Source organism: Diadema antillarum, unplaced genomic scaffold, assembly GCF_040938485.1.
Source record: "Diadema antillarum isolate AM-2024a unplaced genomic scaffold, OU_Dant_1.0 seq00000096_RagTag, whole genome shotgun sequence".
NCBI classification, from domain to species: Eukaryota; Metazoa; Echinodermata; class Echinoidea; order Diadematoida; family Diadematidae; genus Diadema; species Diadema antillarum.
This window is the reverse complement of record NW_027271185.1, coordinates 500029-522500: the sequence shown is the minus strand read 5'-3', so window position 1 is coordinate 522500 and position 22472 is coordinate 500029. Positions and strand designations below refer to the sequence as shown.

General features: G+C 36.9%; 1 protein-coding gene across 2 annotated transcripts in view; it reads left to right on the top strand.

The window, feature by feature from the left end:
- The window catches only part of LOC139726676 (harmonin-like), a 21980-nt gene extending 2917 nt beyond the window's left edge, over window positions 1–19063 (top strand). Inside the window, exons 2-14 of one of the 2 annotated variants that reach the window (XM_071637662.1) lie at window positions 7176–7243; window positions 8433–8576; window positions 9931–10072; window positions 10928–11036; window positions 11685–11764; window positions 12255–12440; window positions 13401–13517; window positions 14368–14478; window positions 16000–16104; window positions 16729–16885; window positions 17560–17672; window positions 18320–18381; window positions 18736–19063. In XM_071637662.1, the coding sequence (XP_071493763.1) occupies window positions 7176–7243; window positions 8433–8576; window positions 9931–10072; window positions 10928–11036; window positions 11685–11764; window positions 12255–12440; window positions 13401–13517; window positions 14368–14478; window positions 16000–16104; window positions 16729–16885; window positions 17560–17672; window positions 18320–18381; window positions 18736–18748 (1407 nt within the window). In that variant the 3' untranslated portion in view covers window positions 18749–19063. Of the gene's footprint in view, window positions 1–7175; window positions 7244–8432; window positions 8577–9930; window positions 10073–10927; window positions 11037–11684; window positions 11765–12248; window positions 12441–13400; window positions 13518–14367; window positions 14479–15999; window positions 16105–16728; window positions 16886–17559; window positions 17673–18319; window positions 18382–18735 lie in introns of both variants that reach the window. The other variant, XM_071637661.1, reaches the window with a different exon arrangement.
- Window positions 19064–22472: the final 3409 nt, after the last annotated feature.

The window sequence follows — 22472 nt, the reverse complement described above, 5'->3', positions numbered from 1 at the left end:
TTTATTGAACATGAAGATTCGTGGTGCGTCTGTATCAGACACCTGTTTTTACACCATTCATGAACATAATTATAGAGATCGGATACAGGTCTCCATGTTATAATGAAACTAGGCTTATTGCACCTCGGTGCTCCAGGCCATCAATCTTGTATAGCCCGCCCCAAATCCCATGATGAACACCTACAAAGTATAACTATTGTATTTATTTTTGAAAGTTGAAGTTACCCCCAACCCACCCTCCCCTTATGCTTCAAGGAAACTAATACTTTTGGTATTATGTTTTTGCATTATTTATGAACCAGGTTTAACTGTGTATTTGTTATCAACCGTTTTTGATATATATATACACCCCATAATAGATGATTAGAATAATGTTGTATTTGAATCAAGTTCTTTTCTCAGCGATCCGTGGTATTGTTGTGCTACGGCGTACATAGGCCTTCTGTCTGCGGTGCATGTAGAGTTCTGTGGAGAAGGGTCATTTCTAGACCCCGAAGTTTTATGTTGGACACCTGTAAATCATAAATGTGTTGGATTGATAGGAGGTAATCAAGTGTACATTTAATTGTCATTAACTTTGTATTGATAAACACGGATTATTACGTAAGAAATTGAAAATGGTTATATAGATTACTTAAGAAATGGCGCCTTAATTATTATTCACAGTACATAGCGCCCTCAAACCAACCACCCGAAAAGCTATGTAGTCAGAATAACCTGTTCTGAATTGCCATTACGTTGCTACATAGCGTTGTATACCCATTCTCACTCCTGGTACAAATACCAATGGTTAAGTTAATGTGCACCAGATGTTGTATGATTAACACCCCCGTGTGTTTAAAAAGATCTGTTTGACTCTATGTTTCTTGTTGCTAGGCAATCCTTGAATACGAAAAAGCTGACATACATAGTAGTGAGCCAATACGGTCAATACCATCATTCTCACTATTGGTACACATACCAAGGGACAAAATCCTGCCCACCAGTTGATACATGATTAACGCCTCCAAATATGTGTAAAAGAAGCTCCAGCTGTCATTATTATTCTTGTGATTATATAGGCAGTCCTTTGAGTATCATAGATGATTGTAGCATACACAGTACTGAGTCACTGCGGTCAATGCGCTCATTCTAACTTTTTGCACAAATACCAAGAGGTAATTTCTGTCTACCAGATGTTGCACGATTAACACCTCGATCTGAATACGTATTAGAAAAACTCCGACTGCCATTATCTTTCTTGTTGCTAAACAGTCAATTCAGTATGAAAAATTTGGTATACGTAGTATTGAGTCAGTACGGGCAGGTATCGGACACATTTTTGCCTCTTTAAGGTATTTAGTAAACACTGGTCGACAGGTTATCTATATCCGCAATAGAGCTTGAGCCCCGGTCGATTGGTATCACATTTTATTCAGTGATTAGGTTTTAAATAGATAATTTTAGTATGACGCTCGGTTTAGTGAGCTTAACCTAGCATATGTGTTGATACTACTGTCGCCCCAAAGACAAGACTGAAAACAAAACAAAATTAAACAACGGCACAGTTCGGCGTTTTTTTATAATTTCTCGCTATTGTATCCATTCACATTATTGATTACTACATCATACAATCGGGTGTATTTATGAACTACAGTTTCTATGTTGAATATCTCCGAACTGTTTGCGTAGTAGATGGTAAAGTCTGTATTCTTTTTTCTTTCTCTTGTTTTACGAGGCAAAGTTTGATAGTCGTAGGGTGTATTGCAGAATCAAATCGGTCTTTTATCCGACCCCAACTTCAATCCGTACATACTGTTACAGTCGTTAGCAATGCGGAGGCCCATCCATTATGTACTGTTTAACGCATGTCCGCATTTCTCCTGTCAACTCCCGAAGTGATGGTGCTTCAGTTTATTCAGCGCATTGCAACCACATATTTATTTTTTTTTTCTTTTTCCTCTACTGATGTAATATATTGTCAAGGTATGGTGCACATTGGGGTGCATTGTGGGGTCGGCGTGGTTGGCTGCCGGGCCCCCTTCCACTCCTTTCATATGGTATAAAACCATGTGGGGGGGGGGGGGGGGGTCCGGTGGTTGACCGTGTTGGCCCTGCGGTGTGCTCCGGAGTGTCACTAACCCTTAAAGGACAAGTTCACCTTCATAAACATAAGGATTGAGAAAATGCAACAATATTAGTAGAACACATCAGTGAAAGTTTGAGGAAAATTGGACAATCGATGCAAAAGTTATGAATTTTTTAAATTTTTGTGTTGGAACCGCTGGATGAGGAGACTACTACAGCTTGTGAGTCATATGCGTACAACAGTATAAAGAAAATATAAAAGAAAATTCAACATATTTTCACTTTTTTCGCATAATAAAAGAGCAATTGACTTGCCTCTTTCTAAAGGCAGGGGGAATAATATTACCCATAACATTTATCGGTAACGAGTCAGGGGAATGTGTACTTTTTTCAAAAGATGGAATTTTGTGAAATTCTCTTTATATTTTCCTTATATTGTTGTACGCATGTGACATCTAAGTTATTCATACATTGCAGTAGTCTTGTCATCCAGCGGGTACTGCAAAAAAAACTTCAAAAATTCATAACTTTTGAACGGATTGTCTGATTTTCCTCAAACTTTCAATGATGTGTTCTACTAATATTGCTACACTCTCTCAATCCTTATGTTTATGAAGGTGAACTTGTCCTTTAATATGTTAAGTGTAGGCCTCTTCACAGGTCAACAGACAACCGGTGATTCATTTTACGAACTACTACAAGTGACGCTTTGTATGTTGGACTAGACACCTGCACTACATCGAAAGCGGAAACTTTAGAAAATGTCAATGGTTGGTATGCATGCGGTGTAATTGCGAAAGCAATTATTATACAGGATGATCTGAAATAACCGCATTTCAACGTTTCACACCCCTTATCAAAGAGCTCCATTTGTGTGTTACAGGTGAACCAGATTTTATGTTCTATTCTTATGATAGTAAATCCAGTGCAGGAGTTTTGGTAGAGTTTGCATTGAGGACTCAATGAGGTGAATAATAGTTAAATGTGCATTTATACGCAGATTTATAGCTAAGTTCCCCTGTTTGTTTGTTGTTGTTTTTTATGACTACTAGTAGTAACGTAATCATGTTGACTCTGGCTCTAAGTATTTCGTTTCAATTACTCCTTTATAGTTTGTTACAGCACACCACGCACCGATGCACCTCATCGTATACACCCCGTGCATACGATATGCACTGCACTCCACGTTGCACCACGATATGCAGTTATCACATAATGTCACTCATTGTAAATGGATTTTGATTTTGGAATAGATGACCAACAGCTAGTGAACCACACAAGCCAATACTTCACTATCAACGAATTTAACAGTCAATTTCCTTTCAATACCGCAAATCAAATTTGTGCTAATTTCAGTTTAATTCATTTTAATATAAGAAGTTTAAATAAAAATTTTGAAATATTTGAATTATTTTTAAGTTCCCTCAATGATTTCCCATTTTCCGTCATAGGAGTTACCGAGACATGGTTGCACACCAATTCCCCGGACCTATTTGGCATTGAAAATTACAATTTTATTCGTAATGATAGAAAGTATGGCAAAGGAGGTGGGGTTGCCATGTACGTCAATAATCAAATTGAATTTAAAATTCGAACTGATTTGTGTATTCAGGAAGCAGAAAGTTTATTTATTGAAATCCTAAATGAAAATGAAAAAAAATATTATAGTTGGTACTATTTACCGTCCTCCACAAAATGACATTCAATCTTTTTTTGATAACTTCGACCATTGTGTTAATGAAATCTTTGGAGAGAGAAAATCCATTTTCTTGATGGGAGATTACAATATAGATTTATTGGAACCTACCCATTTCCACGACATATTATTTTCCAATTCAATGCATCCCCACATCAATAAACCTACCAGAATAAATAACACCACACATAGCAAAACATTAATAGATAACATAATGTCTAACGTAATAACGGAAACCTGTACGAACGGCATTATTTACTCAGATATATCCGATCACCTACCAATTTTTATGATAAATGATAAATCTGTAACAACCCCAATACGTCACCAACCCAAACAATATTTGAAAATGCATAGATATGTAACGCCACATAATATTGATTCATTGAATCAAGATTTATTTGAAGAACAATGGAATGACGTCTTTGAACTCCAAGATGTTAATTCTTCTTATGAAATTTTCTTACAAAAATTATTAGATTATTGTGATAAGCACATTCCTTTAACTCCCAAAAGAAAAGGAAGGAAAAAAGCTCGGCAACCCTGGATTACTCAAGGCCTTATACGTTCCATTCTCACTCGAAACCGTCTTTATAAAATATCTTTGAGAAAACCTACTCCTGAAAATGTGAAAAGGTATAAAACATATAGAAATAAATTAACTACCTTGATTCGAGTCTCACGTAAATCATATATCTCAAATAAACTCGAATCTAATAAGGATGATAAAAGTGCTCTTTGGCGGACTGTTAATGAAATACTCAAAAAGAAACCTACGGAATGTCCTGACAGCATTACTCATAACGATAATGTTATTATCAATCCTGACCAAATTGCAAATATTTTTAACAATTTTTTTGTTAATGTTGGTCCTTCTTTAGCAGCATCTATTCCTGCAAATGATACAAAGAATTATAAAGATTATTTATTTGAAAGTAATCAAAATTCTTTTTTTTTACTCCAATTAATGAATCGGAAATTATTGATACTGTTCGATTTTTGAAATGTAGTAAATCCTGTGGGTCTGATAATTTAAGTGTGAATTTGTTGAAAAAAATAATTTACCCCCTAGCAGCCCCTCTCACCCATATATTCAATTTATCCCTACTCAACGGAAATTATCCAGACTCCTTCAAAACGGCCAAAGTTATCCCCATTCATAAAAGAGAAGATCCCTTAATGGTGAAAAATTATAGACCCATTTCATTGTTACCTGCAATATCGAAAATTTTAGAAAAAGTAGTTTACAAGCGTCTCCACTCGTTCATGATTGAAAATGAAATATTAAATGCGAATCAGTTTGGTTTTCGGAAAGGATTTTCTACCGATTATGCTATAATTAAATCTGTTGATAATATTATTGATGCGCTTTCTAAAAAGGAGCACATAATTGGAGTTTTTATGGACCTTAGTAAAGCGTTTGACACTATTGATCATGATATTTTATTTGAAAAATTATATAACTATGGTGTGAGAGGGATTACTCTGTCGTGGTTCAGAAGTTATCTACGTCATCGAAAACAATATGTTGTATTTAAATTCACTCACTCAACATATTCAAACGTGTCATGCGGTGTCCCTCAGGGATCTATCCTTGGGCCCCTACTCTTTTTGATTTATATCAATGATATTATCAACTCCTCTCCTCGTTTAAATTTCATCTTATTTGCAGACGACACCAATGTTTTTTATTCCCACAAGGACATTGTAACACTGGTTGACACATTAAATACGGAATTAAGCAACATCTCGAAGTGGTTTAGAAGTAATAAGCTTTCATTGAATATTGATAAGACATGTTTTATACACTTTCATACGTTGCAATCCCAACCCACCCTTCCTCAAAGTATTTTTATTGATGATATAAACATTGCTGAGAAACATTCAACCAAGTTCCTAGGAGTAACCCTAGATAGCAATCTAACTTGGAATACTCATGTTCAGAATATTACAACAGCAATATCTAAAGCAACTGGTGTTTTAAGAAGAATAAAATATTTAATTAATGATCAAACTTTAATTATGTTATACAACACTTTATTTTTACCATATGTAATGTACTGTAATATTTTATGGGGCAACAGTAGCAAAACAAAACTGAACACAATTTTTCTTCTCCAGAAAAAGGCTCTTCGTATATGCACACATTCACATTTTTTGGCTCACACTGACCCCATATTTTATCGCCTAAAAACTTTGAAGGCCCATGATATACATTTATACCTAACTGCCATATTTATGTATAAACACACTCGAAATGCATTACCATTTTTTCATAATACCCTAGTAACCAATGACCATATTCACTCATACCCTACCCGTCGTTCCCATGATTTTCACTTAAGTAATCCGAAGCTTTTACTTGCTCAAAAGTCGATTAGACATCAAGGTCCGGATACATGGAACACTCTTCCTGAGGAGTTGAAACAGTGTGCCTCCTTGTTTTCATTTAAAGCAAACTTAAAGAAGTACATTTCATTACAGTATATTTCAAATATGAACTAAAAACAAATAAATAATATAAACCTGTAACTAATGTTGGTCTCCTGATAGCAACAGCGCATATCGTCCCCTCTTTCAGTAAACCAATTTCACTATTCTAAATTCCAGCCTATCTGCTATTGTGCACCCTCAAGCACCTGCACACACATTCACCACCACCACCATCACACACCAGAGTTTATTTTCCCCTGCTACCTTCGCAGCAGAATTTATATTGTTACGAATTTAGTACGTCCTTATCTTTTCCTCGGGCCGGCCATCTTTTCAAGCAATGCTTATAATGGCGGCCCTCTGTATAATCGTTTCTTAACTATAAATGTTATTCTTATCACTGCTGCATAGACATGCATACTGTATATTAAATTTCTTTCATATCGTTGTTTATGCAAGTCAAAAGACTGTGTTAAATTTACTTTACATAATTATGTCCTACATGTTCATGATTATGTACTTATATGTATCGTGGTTTATGCAAGTCAAACGACTTTGCGTTTAATTTACTTTGTACATTTCCTGCATTTTCATGATTATGTAACTTATGTATATTGATTTGCAGAAAATAAAGTATCTATCAAACAAACAAACAAAGTTGATTTCATTTTATTCGGAGGTCTTGAGTTCGAATACCGGCAAGTGCCAGTATTCGTTGTCATTCTTATGGTAAATGTTTTACCCACGCCACTCTCAGCACTGGGGTATTTGGGTAATAGGGTGCTCTGATGTTACACTTACAGTGCTAACAACGAAGAGGCCACAATGAATAAGATATGGCCATCGTAATGACCATATTGTTATTTGAAAAGAAACATTGTTTTTTGGTTTTGCATTGTTTTTGAAAGTTTGCCAAAGCTGATGTCTAATATCTGCCGGATCCATTGTAACCATGGTAACCGTTATGTCATGTCAACAGGTGAAAAGTGTCCTGGAGTTGGAGAGGGAGCAGCAAAGCCTCTACTCCAGCCTCAAGAAGTATGCGGAGTAAGTATCGCTCAGACGGCTTCCTGTGGTGTTTTTAATTCAGACGCTTAAACCGTTGTTGTACAATACGATTACAACTGGCCAGTTCTGATATCACGAATATTCATTTTGTTCAATACACATTGTATACTTTGTGAATTTTTCATTTTTTCTTTGTAATGGTTATTTCGTGTTTTTTTTTTCTTTGCATTCTCTTCATTGTATGATTTTTATGTTTTGTTATCATTTCACGGCCTTGCTGAAAAACAGCTTATAGTTGATAGCAACCAAGCTTTTTACCGTGGTTAAATGAATAAACTCAAACTCAAACTCAGTATTTGTTTTCAAAAAATAATTTTGTGACACACAATTATTTTAAGGACTACACGAGGGTAACAGGAATGGATGGAAACTATGCGGATAAAAAGGGAATGATTCACCGAGATTGCACAAGCTAGTACCATAATAACTTATCTTGTAAGTTCTGGGTAAACATGTGATAACGCACTTGTCCAAGAGGAGTAGAGCAATGCTAACAGGGGTCATGACAATGACAGGGCCCTCTAGAAGAAATGAACTACTACACTGACGAGGTTACCGCGGCTGAGTAAGTCCAGCTTTGTTGCAAATTGGAATTTTACTCTAGTTGTTGTTGTCTTTGTTCGTTTGTTCTTCATTCTGTTTTTCTTTTTCTTCTTCTTCTTCTTCTTCTGCTTCTATACATTTTGTTATTATCATTGTTATTATCATTCTTATTGGTGTTATCATCATAATTGTTATGACCATTATCATTATTATCTTTATTGTTATCATCATTTATCAACATCATTATTCGTATTTCTTAATAATAATAATAATAATAATAATAATAATAATAATAATTATAATGATAATAATAATAATAATAATAATGATACTAATACTACTACTACTACTACTACTACTAATAATAATAATTATGATAATAAGAAGGTCTTCTCTATCCAGGGTAGCTTCTTTAGTGTTGCATCTGCTCTACCAGAGTGCCCTACCATTATTATTACCCTTGCGTTGCCAGGTACCCATTCATACACCTGGGTCGAAAGGGACGCGTGATGCGTAAAAACATAATTGTCCAAGGACGTCAGCTCTGGGCTAGAATCGAGCTCTGGTCCTCCGATTAGGAGTCGGGAGTCTTATCCATTATCATTATCACAAACTTTACATCCAGGGACCGCGATGTTGCCGCTCTAGTAAACGCCATGCGTGATCTTCTGGTTTCGCCGGACCGCGCCGCGCTGTTCGACGACATCCGCCCCTTCGTGTCTGTCAACCAGCAGGTTGAGTATAACAACCTCTGCCCCGTTCCTCCGAGGTAAATTACACCTTTTAGACACTCTCTCCATTACACGTCGATCCCTTTCACCCCCATCAACGCTAAGTATCTAACGCTACTGTGCATGTAAATAATCTCAGCTGCAATGAACTTGTCAAAGGACATTTTACCAGATGAGTCAAAAGGATGGTGCAGTTTTGGTTGAGATGGGGCGTTAGGTTTCCAACGTTTTTAGATGATGATTTTTTTTTCAGATAATGAAAACTCAAATGAGATATGAAAGAGCATATAATTTTAAGGGGAAGTCAAAGTTTATTTGATGAAAATTGGTTTTGAAATGGCTGAGATATCCCAAAGAAATTATTCCTAATAGAATATGGATCCATTTTTAATTAGGATTGCTTCGTTTTACTTTGTTTTTGAATATCTTCGCCATTTCAAAACAGATTTTCATCTAATAAAATTCGAATTTCTCATAGAAGTATTATGCTCTTTAACATTTCATAAAGGGGCTTTTGATCATATCGCAAAAAGTTAAAAGCTGAATCCACACCTTAGCCAATTATACTATGCCATCCCTTTAAAAATTAATCTGCAAAGAAAGAGAAAAGTTTTACAAGCACAACAATGAAAGTTTAGCTGTATTCTTTAAACTTTACTGCGTATTATTCACACTGTACGTGATAACGTAATTAGTTTTATGATTGTTCCGATTATGATTGTTCCGATTGAGATCACGCAACTCTCAAGAAGTCTGTGCCGCGGACATTGTTTTCTTTGTTTTGTTATTTTTCTTTTTACTTTTTGGCGTTTATATTTCTCCAATTCACAGATTGTCATCCCTTTAATTACATAACCAAGTAAGAAATAATCTCACATCCGCATCTGGGAATCTACACCCTACAAGCAATGCTTCTATGTAGATTCCTCATATTTCACATGTTTTATCGTCTTATAAGCTGTACTTGACAATTCGTCCAGGCTTTTGTATTGTGATGTTTATGTTTTATGTATTTGTTGAAATGTGGAATATGGAACAATAAAAAACAAAACAAAACAAATTATAGGTTCAACCTTTACACAATTTTCTGATTTTGAGATAAAAGAAAAAGAAATCAACGAACAGTTACAGAAACGTGTATATTCAAGATTCTTTGATAAACAATAGAAAGGACAAACTTGCAAATAAACCTAAATAACGATATGTTTTTTTTTCACAAATGATGGAAAAGCACACATTCTGAATCACTTTATATCCACTATTAATGGTAAAACTCCTTTGCTGATTCGTGTATGTGATCAGTAGATTAGTCGTTTGTGTATACAGCATTTGTCTATCTGTTTATATTGTGCTTTCCTTTTCTATTTGTATGGTCTTGTTCGTATTAAACAGTAAGAAGGCGAGAGTGGTACACATGACCCGGAGGGGGATGGACCCCCTTGGCTTTAGGTTCCGGGGAGGCCTAGAGCACGGGGTGGGGCTCTACATCTCTGAGGTCACGCCCGACTCGCAGGCAGACCAGAAGGGGATCAAGGTAGGAGCGGTGCTTTTCACTGGTCTCGGGGTTTCCAGTTTTTATCAGTGTGGTTTTTACGTAACATTGATAAGTTTGGCGATCAGCAAAAATACAAACATTCTTGCAGAGTAACTCCTCACCAGGTTAAGTGTAATAGCTTGCTCTCTCTCTCTCTCTCTCTCCGAAAAAAAGAGTGAAAATGTTCGTTTTCACTCATTTTTTAGTGACCTCAGGGATCACTCAAAAATCTTCGAGTGATCCCTGTGGTCACTCTAAATGAGTGAAAATGAACATTTTCACTAAAAACTCACTCCAATTTCAATTCAAATTCACCCTTTATTGTTATTCACTCCTTCGAGAAAGAACATTTTCACTCGATTTTTTTTAGAGAGTGGGTGGAATAGATCAAAGAGAACAATGAACGGAACAGAGAAGAGCATGACAGAACGGTACAGTAAAGTTGTCATTCAAATCAGTTTTTCCCAATATCACATTTCTTTTTTTTTTGAACAGTTACTAAAGGAGATACAATGAACATACATACATGAAATTATCCGTTCAAAATCCTTGTATTATTGGAATTGAGAGAACTGTGTAAAAGGCAAGCTTGTGGAGATGTCATGGATGTAGGCCATGCAAAACAGATGTAGGCCTCTCAAATCCTTATAGATTGTACAATATCAGTAAATCAGTATACATGTAACGTCTTTTACTGATCCTCCTTCCCTTCCCGCCTCCCTGTCGATGCACATCTTTTCATACAATGTACTCCATATATATATATAAATATTATTAAACCCAACAACGTCAGTCTTTCATTTTAAACCTAGAAATGTATCTGCGCAATTCCGTTCCCATTTCACCCCAATTTAGCCGGGTGACGAAATACTGCAGGTCAATGGGTTTAACGTCTCCATGGTAACACACAACGAAGCGTTTGCAGCAATGAAACTCAAAAAGATGCTGACTCTGAAAGTGAAAAGTGAGTTTACAATATTTGACACTATCTGTTAGTACCTACAGTTTAAGCAGCTAGTAATTCGTAGGTGTAAAGCCAGAAAGAAAAAAACAAAACACCCCTCGATGATTATCTCCGACAGAACCATGCAAAGAAATATAAACGCGTTCAACTGTCGAACAAAGGTGCAACAATTGTCTACTTCGCTTTATTTGTTTATTTGTTTATTTTTGGTCATTGTACTATTTTAACAACATTTTTTCATACCAACGCACAGATGGTAAAAGAAGGAAGTTTCGTAAAGTCATCGGATTTGATGATATAAGTAATATATTTTTGTTTGTATGCATAATAAACATACACATTGATTTTATATGGGTATATAAATGAGAAACTCAATACACTGATAATAAGAAGCGTATATGACACGCACACACACACACACACACATTATTACACACACACACACACACACTTATTATATACATTAACCTTCAAAGCACCGCATTAAAAGAGCGAAATATATAGAAATAAATGACAGTAGACTTTAATGGAGAGAATGGGAGACAATGGTAGATGAAAAGTGACAAAAACAGCTTATCATTGATGAAGGCTTTCATGTTCGTGTTTGTTTGTTTGTTTATTTCCGTGTTTGTTTTTTTTCCCCTCAAGGCATCGGGCTTGTGCCCATCAAAGACAAGAGTGAGAGCGCCATCTCGTGGCAGTTCGTGGAGAGTGGCAAAGAAACGACTGTAAGTCCTTTTCATTATACCTATTAGCGTGTTTAAACTCTTTACATCTCTCTCTCTCCGTCTCATAATTGTTCGTTTTTTAGCTCTGTTCCTTCTTCTCTTCTTTCTTCTCTTTTCTCCCCTCCCTCTCTTTCCACAGGAGAGAGAAATTTCAAATACAATATATGTATGAATCTATAATGGCCAAATAAGTGTGTGTGTGTTTGTGTGTGTGTGTGTGTGTGTGTGTATGTGGAGGCCAATCAAGAATGTAATGGTAAGTACACAACCAAAGCTCTTTTTTTTCCTCTTGCTTGCGCTTTGCATTGCTGAGGTGAAGTAGCAATGAGCAACATGCATAATTTATACTCAATCATTGTGATTATGCGTATATTGTGTGGATTCATGTGGATTTTATGTGAGAGTGTATGAATCTGTGTCTGTCAGGACTAATTTGATGAATTTCATGGCTACCAAGTGAACCAAACCCATTTTCCGGATGCAGAAACAGGGCCCTACCACTACAACGGCCGTCGACCCCAACCGCAACATCGTTGCCACGGAGCGCACCATCTTCGTTAACCTGGAGGAGGGGGAGAGACTTGGGTGTGGTATCAGCAGCGGAAGGATGAATCGACCCGGCATCTTCATCCACAAGGTCAACCCGGGAACGCTGGCCGAGAAACTGGGATTCCAGGTTATTTTATTAAACAGTCTATATGCTCAAATTCTAGTCAGTGATTGGTCACAATGTATTCACGTGACTGCTGCACAAATTAAGGATTGAAGTCGTTACATCGCATACTCGCGAGCAGTGACGTCACGACAGAAAATATCATGCCATAGTTTGAGTGACTGCCGACAGGCAATGACGGGGCTAAAATGAAAGGGCTATTTCGAAAGATAGACCTACACTGCAAGCAGCTGTCTATTGTTGTAATGCAACACTAATTCTTGACAGTCCCATGGGATTTAACAGCTGTTCTAGTCTCCAGCAGACTCCTTTTAGTCCAGGGACATTTATCTAACTCATTGAAGTCAAACGTTTATTTTTTTTTTTTCATGCCCGTCACTGTACTGGAATAGATACTGAAATACTGAAATGTAAAGGCATCTCCTGCTATCTAATGCGAGTCACTAACCTCCAATGTCAACATCCCCTCAGCTATATTGGGATCCTCGAGATAGAGTTGTCAGCAGATCCTCGTGTTAATATGAGGTCAACGCAATGAAGTGGAAGCGATGACAGATTTAAAAACATCAGAGTATAATGATCAAATATACTTAGATTATCTCTATAAAGAGATAAACGAGAAAGTCTAGAATTAATAGACGAATACACAAACAGAAGGGTGTATATACAAGCAGGAAGATCTGGAGGAGATGGGGGAGGTTTATATAAAATGTAAAAAGTATTCGTTTATGTAAAATAATTGTGGTTTCTTTATTAATACGCTTATTAATTCTTCGCACGTATGTTACAATATATCAATTCATTCAATCATTCATTCTTTCTTTTATCTATTTATTCATATATTTGTTCAATTAACTGATAATGTTTTCAACTGATTGATTAACATCAAGTAATTTCGTTTCTTCTAATCGTATATAAATGCATACATAATATCACAAATATGCTTGCATATGCCATGCACAGGTGGGTGACGAGATAACTGCAGTAAATGACACCAGTTTCCGGGACATCTCTCACGCCGAAGCTCTGGTGGCGCTGAAGAGCAGCACCCACCTCAACATCGTGCTCCGATCTTGGCAGGTGCGACACTATGTGTACAAAATGTGTTTCGTCGTTACTCCTCTCCGATCAAATCAGAAAATAATCGCAGAATCTAGAAGTCATTTCTTTGATTTAATACATGTAGGCTACTTTCGAATGCCGCACCCCATAAGTTGTTGTTGTTGTTGTTATTGTTGGGGTTTTTCCTTACCGATTTTAAGTTCGTCTTGAATTCTATTAAAGATTCCTTTGAGTTGAGAAACAGAGTTGTAGAGATTTTGATATGTTAATTTTCTCTATATTCTTTGTCTAGATGCCATATGACTAGTCTGCAAGCAATTTCAATGTTTTAAATGCCCTATTTGCATGGAAAGTCAAAGCTTAAAAAGACATAACGTACTTGCAGGGCAGTGTCTGTGTAATTTATTTCTTGTGGGGATACAATGAATGCCCCAGCTTTGCCATGCCATGAATTTCCGCAATTTCCGTTTATTATTGTCGTGTAAAATTCATAATTATCTCGGAAGAACTTTGAACAAGTTTCTGCGCCATTTTTTAAATTCGAGTTGCCTTTCTCTGTCATTAAAATCTGAAATTTCCAAAGGGAGGGTAAATGTCCCAGACCCCCCCCCCTCATGCTGTGTACGTTGCAATTGATATATTCCTTTTTATTTGATGGCAGCAAGCAAATGAAAATGACCCTTAAGTTAAAAGATTCACCCTAAAACAAGCCAAAACATAAGATAAAAGAGTGACAATGCAATAGCTGAAACTATAACCATTCTATAAAGAATATAATCACAGAGGATGGAGGTCACATTCAATAAAGCTGCTAGCTCAGAAAGTAGAAAGTATTATTAAATTAGTATCCTATGGATTCTGATTACAGGAAGACGCCATACAAATAACTCCCCAATACCAGCCCACGAAGGATGAACCGGAGACTGCTAGAAACGCGGAGTGGGTGTCTGCGAGTAAAGACGTCCCCAGCGGTTTGGAGGTTGGCTCTCATTGGTCATTTTACAAACCAATCAGTGATGATGATACTGTAAGTGGGCGAACAGAATGATAAAGTCCTCCCCACCACTCATATCATCCTCCCCTTTATGGCAGCAGAAGGCAGTTAGTGGTCAGTGCTTCTTTCATCCCCGCTTAAACCTTGTCAAAATCGCCACTTCAAAATACCATCTGCATATGAATTATGTGAAACCACCTTACTGATGGTGAATAATCTAGTGAAGAAGAGTCATTTGTTTAGTGTTGGTTAAAACCGCATTACCTCTTCAGTTCGTTTCAAAGTGTCTGAATTACTAACTGAGGAAAAACGTCAGGGGACTATCGAAGATGCAATGCAGTCAGGTAGTGCTGAGTGGTTTGCAAGGAATGACGGTAAATTCCCTCTATAAAAATTGCAGGTATGTCCGTAAAACGCCTTCAACATGAGAGCTTGCACAGATTTTAAAATCGCTATATACCCTGACAAAAGCTTTACCGCTATACAATCTGTGCCCAACATATACGTAAACTTATTTTAATCATTTTAATTTTCATGTGTTGTGCATGCAAATGGCTTCCTGATATGATGAACCGAAATTTGGTTTTGCAATAACATGTTAATCCAATTATTATCTTTTAATATTCAGATGCGAGTGGCTGCTTGAAACGGTTTTTATCATTCTGTTCAACCGCTAACAATCATCACTGGCATCAATGACATATATTTTTTATTAACCGTATCTCTTATACTACCTGTTGTATCATTGAACACCTTAATTGAGTTTCCTTTCCTTACTCATAACAGAAATATGACGACTAAGCTTTAATTTTCAACTTAGAATTCAAGGAACACAAACTATCTACCCTCAGTATAGGCCGTCCAAGCAGAATAATGATGATAATTTGATTTTCTGAATGAAAAAATGTGATGTGGTTACCATAACCATACACGTAATTGCTATTATGTTTGATTCATCGAAAAGAAAACGAATAAATTTAGAGAAAAAAAAAAAAGACTCTACGTCTTGTACTTTCGTCTCAGACATTGATATTGCTGGTACTTTGTTCCTGACTATAGGGCGATTTCAAACTGTAAGGCTGTATTTCTGTTGTGTTTGTTTTATTTACATACGCATCTCTCATGATAGTTAAATCTTATAAGGCTGTGCAATTTTTTCACGGAAGTTAATTCAAGTGACTATGCATTGTTTCATCTAGATTATGAAATTAGTTTTGAAGAAAGAAGGTGATTCAAGTGACTATGCCAGAAAAAAATGTAATAAGCTGAATGGAGTGACCAAGTTTATTACCAAGACAAAGTCAAGGTTTGACGAATCAGAACTCTCTTGTTTTTGTTTTTGTTTTGCATTTAGCTTGAAATTAAGCACATCTCCCGCCTTCCGTATATTCAACGTAATGGCTCCTGGCGAGATACACCTGTGAAAAAAGGTCTTCTATAGTTGTATACATTCTGTGGTCAAACTATACACAGATTTATACATTTTTTCATGTGAATTAAACTCAGAAACCCGAGAAACCCGAGAAATCCGAGAAACCTGAGAAACCGCCCGTGAAATCTAAAGAAGATGAGAACTTACCGGAATGGTGGACCAAGGATCCCTACACTATGGTGGGTCGAGCTCATATTCTCTTCTTCATCTCTTTCTCCTTCTTGTTCTTCTCCTCGTCCTCCTCCTTCTTCTCCTTCCTTCCCCTTCTTCTCCTCCAACTCTCTACCCCCGTTTCCTCCTCCTCCTACTTCTAGTCTTCATTCAGCTTCCAGATAAATCTCTTTTATTAGCCTCCTCATTTCTTGCCCCTATTCTTTTTTTCTATTATCATTATGTATGCATCAATTTTGTCTGACTTTTTTTGTGTGTGTGTATCTTTTTTTTAGTCTAGTTGATGTCCCTGGGAGAACGTATGAAGCAATGTTGTTCAAAATTGTCAACAATTCCTCAAAGGATGAAAATCCCCCCATAGTTATCTTGAATATATTTGATTGGATATTAATTGTGTTGATATGCACTCTAATACATGCACTTTTCGAAATATGGTAGAGAGGAAACCATGAGGAGCCTCCAAAGTTCTTTGCACATAATATCGCAAAATGTAACGTGAGTCATTCACCCATTAAGCTTGATCATTATGACATGTCAATTCTGACAGGGCATGAAGAATCAAGTGATAGAGCATCGCGCTGTCAGTCACTGTTATATTATAATCCCCTGTTTCGTTCCATTGCACAATTAAGTTCACCACGAGGCAGATAGACGGACGAGAGCTGCGTTCCGTGGAGATTGTCAAGGACGGTCCGCTGGAGATGTTCCTCGAGGGGGGCGCCGGTACACCCCTAATGGGCAAGATAGTGATCGCAGAGATCATGGAAGAGGGTGCGGCCTTCAGAAATGGTACACCGCCTTTATTTTGTTCATGTGCGTCGTGTGGTGTTGAGGGTCATGCCTATATTACAATGTGACTATCATTCCCATTTCACTTTAATGGCGATTACACTGAAAGCTTGATTTTTACATATTATGTATTTACTTACTTTATAATATTATAATACCGCTCTTGTTTATTTACTACCGTAAATTATAATCAAACGAACGAAGTTCTCATTTGATGAAATTCTTACGTCTTGCTGTTATTATTGCAACTGATTGAGAAATTGACCAACATAGACGTAAATATTAACCTCGATTCAGGGCAATTTGTCAATAAGTCTTAATAAACTGCTCGATGTTTTAAAACATTGGAGTGGCATGTCGCTATAAGACTTATGATCCTTTTGACGATTATTTCTGTAGTAAAAAGTATTGATTTTTTTATTGCATATAAAGCATACCATAGTGTATATGGGAACACACAATAATGTCTCTTGAAGACGTAGTGCATGTGTTTTTCTAGGAAGCCTATACACTGCACTACGTTACAACGAGCACCTATCCTGGTTTAAAGTTTTGTATCGATTCAATCTATTTCAATACTATCTCAGGTAAAATCTTCATATGGGTATTATTAGCGGTTTCTAACTGGCTGTCATAATTGCTTACATTCTATTATTTCCTTGACTGCCTCTCAGGTACAATCTTTAAAGGTGATCAGATCTTGATGGTGGAAGGAAAGAAACTTATTGACGTCACACTGGAAGAAGCCCAGGAGACTTTCAAGAGTCATATGAAGGGCGCCCTCGATGTAAGTTTGTTCATAGTTTCGTAATCATAAATATTGCATTTTGTATTATTGCATTGTGCACCACTGAGTATATTGTGTAATAATTTTTTTTATTGCTGTTGCATTATCGGTTGTTGTTGTTTCAGATAATTGTCAGTAATTCCTTGTCTTGTTACCAGACAACTCTTCCTATTGAACAGAAATTGTTTTACGCCAGAGTTGTAAAGAATCGCTAGTTAGGTTTAGTGTAGGCGTATATTATGTTGTTTGCTTTGTTTGAATCATTTCCAGCTTCCTGTAAACGTATGCTGATCTGATATCAGACTTTCAATGACGACCATATTTGTTTATTCGGGTGCTGTTCGTTATTCCGAAGGTTCGCTATTCCGAAGGTTCGTTATTCCGAAGGGTCGTTAATCCGAAACACGCAAATTCCCTATATACCTATACAGGTTCGTTAATCAAATTCGTGGCGTTATTCCGAAGGTTCGTTATTCCGAAGATTGGTCAATCCGAAAATGAAATTCGGAACAACGAACCCTCGGAATAACGAATCTTAGGATTAAAGAGCCTTCGGAATAACGAACCTTCGGAAGAACGAGCTGTAACCGTTTATTCATGTATTTGTTTGTTTGTTTGTTTGGTTTTTGCATTTGCCTGTGTCCCAGGGATCAGAGAAGCTCAGACTCATCACCGCTATGGCACCAGCCAAGAATTACGAAGACGAAGTGTAAGTATTCTTCCGATTTGTCTCCGAAGAGTTCCAAATTCGACTTTCACTTAATCTTTCTAGCTGCCGAGCACTTAATCAATTCAATAAAGGTTAACATTGCTATAATAGTAGTTGTTTTCAACATTATTATCATCATTATGATATGGCATCATATTTTTATCTTATGCTTGTAAATGTATCTATAAGTCGTATAATCAATGTACAGTGATAATAATGTACATATATGTCATAATTCATATACATTATGTACATATATATGTATATACATATATTATATATATGCATATATATATATATATATATATATATATTTCATGCACTATTTAAAATTTTCATTTGTTCATACTGTAGGACTTTCTTTTAGACGACGTCGACGAGCCATTAGCTGTATCACCACCTCTACGATCTTGGTGTGAATGAAATCGAAACTTCATCTCATGACCTGAAGCAATGGCCATCGCCTCACAGTTTTACTGGAGCAGTCTTTGACTGTCCGGATTTCAATTTTCAAGCTTGTACAGAAGCATGTGATTTTATCACAATTATACAAACGCCATGATGCTAATCACACGATTACACTATATTGCGCAGTATAATATGATGTTACGATAATTGCACCCGTGTATAGCATATAACACCGAAAAGCATTTTCTATGGTTGACATTCCCAACAAAGTTGAGCGGGAGGGGGGGGGGGTGAGGAAAATTTTTTTACGTGCGAAAGATTAACCATGCGTCGTTAGCCTTCAATATAAAAAATATAACTCTTGGCAGAAATTATAATGTCTTCGCTCAGCTAATAGTTGAGATATCAAAGATGCCCTTAAGCCGTCACTGTCTACTACTAGTAACTGTTGAATGCTTGATAAGATGAACAACGCTAATTGATGTATGGTCGAAATGATCAAAATTTCGTTCAAAATCAATGCGCTGCTGTTTATGAAAATGACCCATCTCCACGGAGGTTCACTTGTTATAGTAATATTTTTCATAAACTTAAAGGAGATTGGTTGAGTTAAAACCCAATTTGCGTAGTCCATCGAGTACATTACATAGCAGGAGAGTTCTGCTCTCTTTCAATAGCGCCCCCAAGAACGGAACTTGGAAAATGCGAAAAAGCACTGTTTGCCGAATTTTCAATATGAGAGCAATTTTCTCTGTACTCACTTCCCTTAAAGAATCAGAGGATGACTGCGTAAACGTTCGTATATATATTAGCAAGGATGTTTTTCAGTGTAATGACGTTGATCGTACGATCAGTCAAGACTTTGGTATGGGAGGCTAGACAGAAAACGATTGCGTAATTGAATTACATAATGGATTTTCTTTAGCAAAGATCATTAACCAAAACGCTATATTTTAAACGCGCATTCTGCTTCGTTGTTTTCAATGTTTGTTTTACAAAGTAATGATAATGAAAGTTAACCTTCATATGCACTCGAAGATGTATTTCCAATAAATAGAGGTACATTTCAAATCGACATTTCTTTGCCGTTTTAGATTGTGTCCATGATTTTAGTATCTCTCGCGCGTACACGCCTGTAAATACACTGTATCATAATGGCATGCGTGTAAACAAGCGCGTCTCAGTGCACACGACGAACACTCGGACGAACTCGCGTGCCCGTGAACAAACAACATATTACAAAATCAACACACAGGTGTAGACTTTACTATAACAAACAAAACATAACGTAACTGACAGATTACACGTTGTCGGTGAGGTGTCTTAGTTCTGTTTAGTGTGCGTGTGCGTCCGTGTCAACAATTTGTAGACTTGATACTGCTTGTCACCAATTACTAGCTTAAAACTCAATTTTTACTTGCATGACAGGATACGTTGCGGACATAACTCTTACATGTAACGTGGTGGGCTTATGATCTGGACCTTTGGACGGACCCGGACACTCATGCATACTTTAGAAAGCAGTCACACAGAAAGAGACTTGATGAAACTCCAAAAAAGAGGATGAAGGGGAATTTTATTGGTTTTAGGGATATTTAGGACAATCCTCTTTTTTTTTTATCGGATGTACAAAACTCGTGAGAGGTCAGTTGACATTCTGTGCATGTCAGTCTGGAGAAGACAGCCAGGATTTTACCTTCTGTATTTTGCTTGTTGCACGGATGTTCCTTCGATTTCTATCAGGCTAGACACAATATATAGTTCATTCCATCGCACGGGTATTACAACATTGTATACTTCTATGGGGAAAGAAATATCATAATATGATGCTATACACTGCGACAACCATTCAATCACTTGATCTCGACTAGCTGCCGATATGCGACGAACTCCACGAGTATATTCCCGGTCTCTGCCCGCCTCTATACCCACGTCCATCACCGTCACTTTATCCACAGCCCTGAATGACCAGTCTTGACACTTACCCACATGTACATGGCGCACCTGTCACATCGGATATGACGTCACAATAAAACACATTGTACTTAAAGGGTGTGTACAGTTCTGGTCGAGGTGAGGTAGCTTTTAACATTTTGCGAGATAGTCAGAAACCACTCTATGAGATGTCAAAGAGCATGCAATTCTAAAAGGTATATATCCAAAGTTTATTTGATGAAAATCGGTTTTGAAATGGCTGAGACATCCAAAAACAAGGTGAAACAAAGAGATCCTAATACAGTTGGGGCATGTCGCCTTTTATCATTATCACTTTTTTGGATATCTCAGCCATTTCAAAACCAATTTTCATCAAATAAGCGTTGAATCCTTCTTAAAATTACATGCTCTTTCATATTTCATAAGAGGTTTCTCATTATCTCACTTAGAAATGTTCAAAACATGAATCCCTTACCTCAACCAGTACTGTACAGTCCCTTTAACCAGTCGCCTCCGAAATAGTGTGGTTGGCCTAATATAGTTGGCTAATACAAGACATACCCAATGCCCCGTAGGCAACTGGTTATAAAAACACCTCGCAATGAGTGAACAACAAATATACTGAATTTACTTTTGTACCGATTTGATGAAGGATAAGAACTCCGACTCCATTCAATGCACGGAAAAAGAGCGTTGAGATGGGAATAGGTGTATTATCTCTTTAGCAGGCAAGATGAAGTGTTCACCTTTGGGTTAACCACAGCCTAATAGGTTCAAGAAGCTTAGCTGAAGTCTTATTAATGCCAGAGTACGTGGATTTCTGAGTGTAATTTTCTAAATAAATACCGGTATTGATTAGCTGCGTTCATTTCACGGACATTCAGTGTACATAAACATAATGCGCACTGCCACATACTGTATTGACCATGCGTGACCTCTAAGACAAACGAAGATACTTTCTTCAAGAAAAAAAAATGACACATGATGAGGGCGGTTGTGCACTTTCTGCAGTGCGAGGTCTGGAGTCCGGATGCCCAGAGGATGCTTAATGCTTTGTACGAAATGTTTTTCACCCGGAATGTCCCCCTGGACCCGGGTATATAAATCGACACTAAGCAATATTAGGGTAATGATAATTATTTAATCAAGACTTCCCAGCAGAGCAATGTCCAATGAGGGTATACATCCTGTGAGTTAGACTATAACGGTATCGTGATGCTCCATTTGATCAAGTGTACATCAAGAAAATTTGCTTTCAGGTTTGATGAACAGGGTTTGAAAACATTTGACAAATTTGCCAGGCCACTAGTACTTTCAGGTGTACTGGCTAGCAAGCCCTAGTTAAACAAGCAAAACAACTTGATCATCTAACAAGTTAAGCCTTGAGACATGGTTTTGTGCTGGGCACTAAAAAATGGAGGTTTCCTGACGTGAAAGTCTGCAGGTGTTAGCTTATCATGTTAAAGTATTTCAGTCTTTATACATCAGAAACCACTATCTTTTGAAAATGAAAATATAAAGAAATAAATAGAGCGAAATAAAAGCCACAAAAATGTTCACGTTTTTTTAAAGTTCACTCTACATAACCCTAAGTGATCAAAATAAATTGAAAAATAAAAGTTCACTGTCGCTCTCTCCTAATCTTTAGCATGGTTGAGCACTGAAATAGTATCGAGTCACAGTTTCAAACGATTCCACTAGATACATATTCACTTCCACCGTTCCCCGCCAACAGCTTATGGTACAAA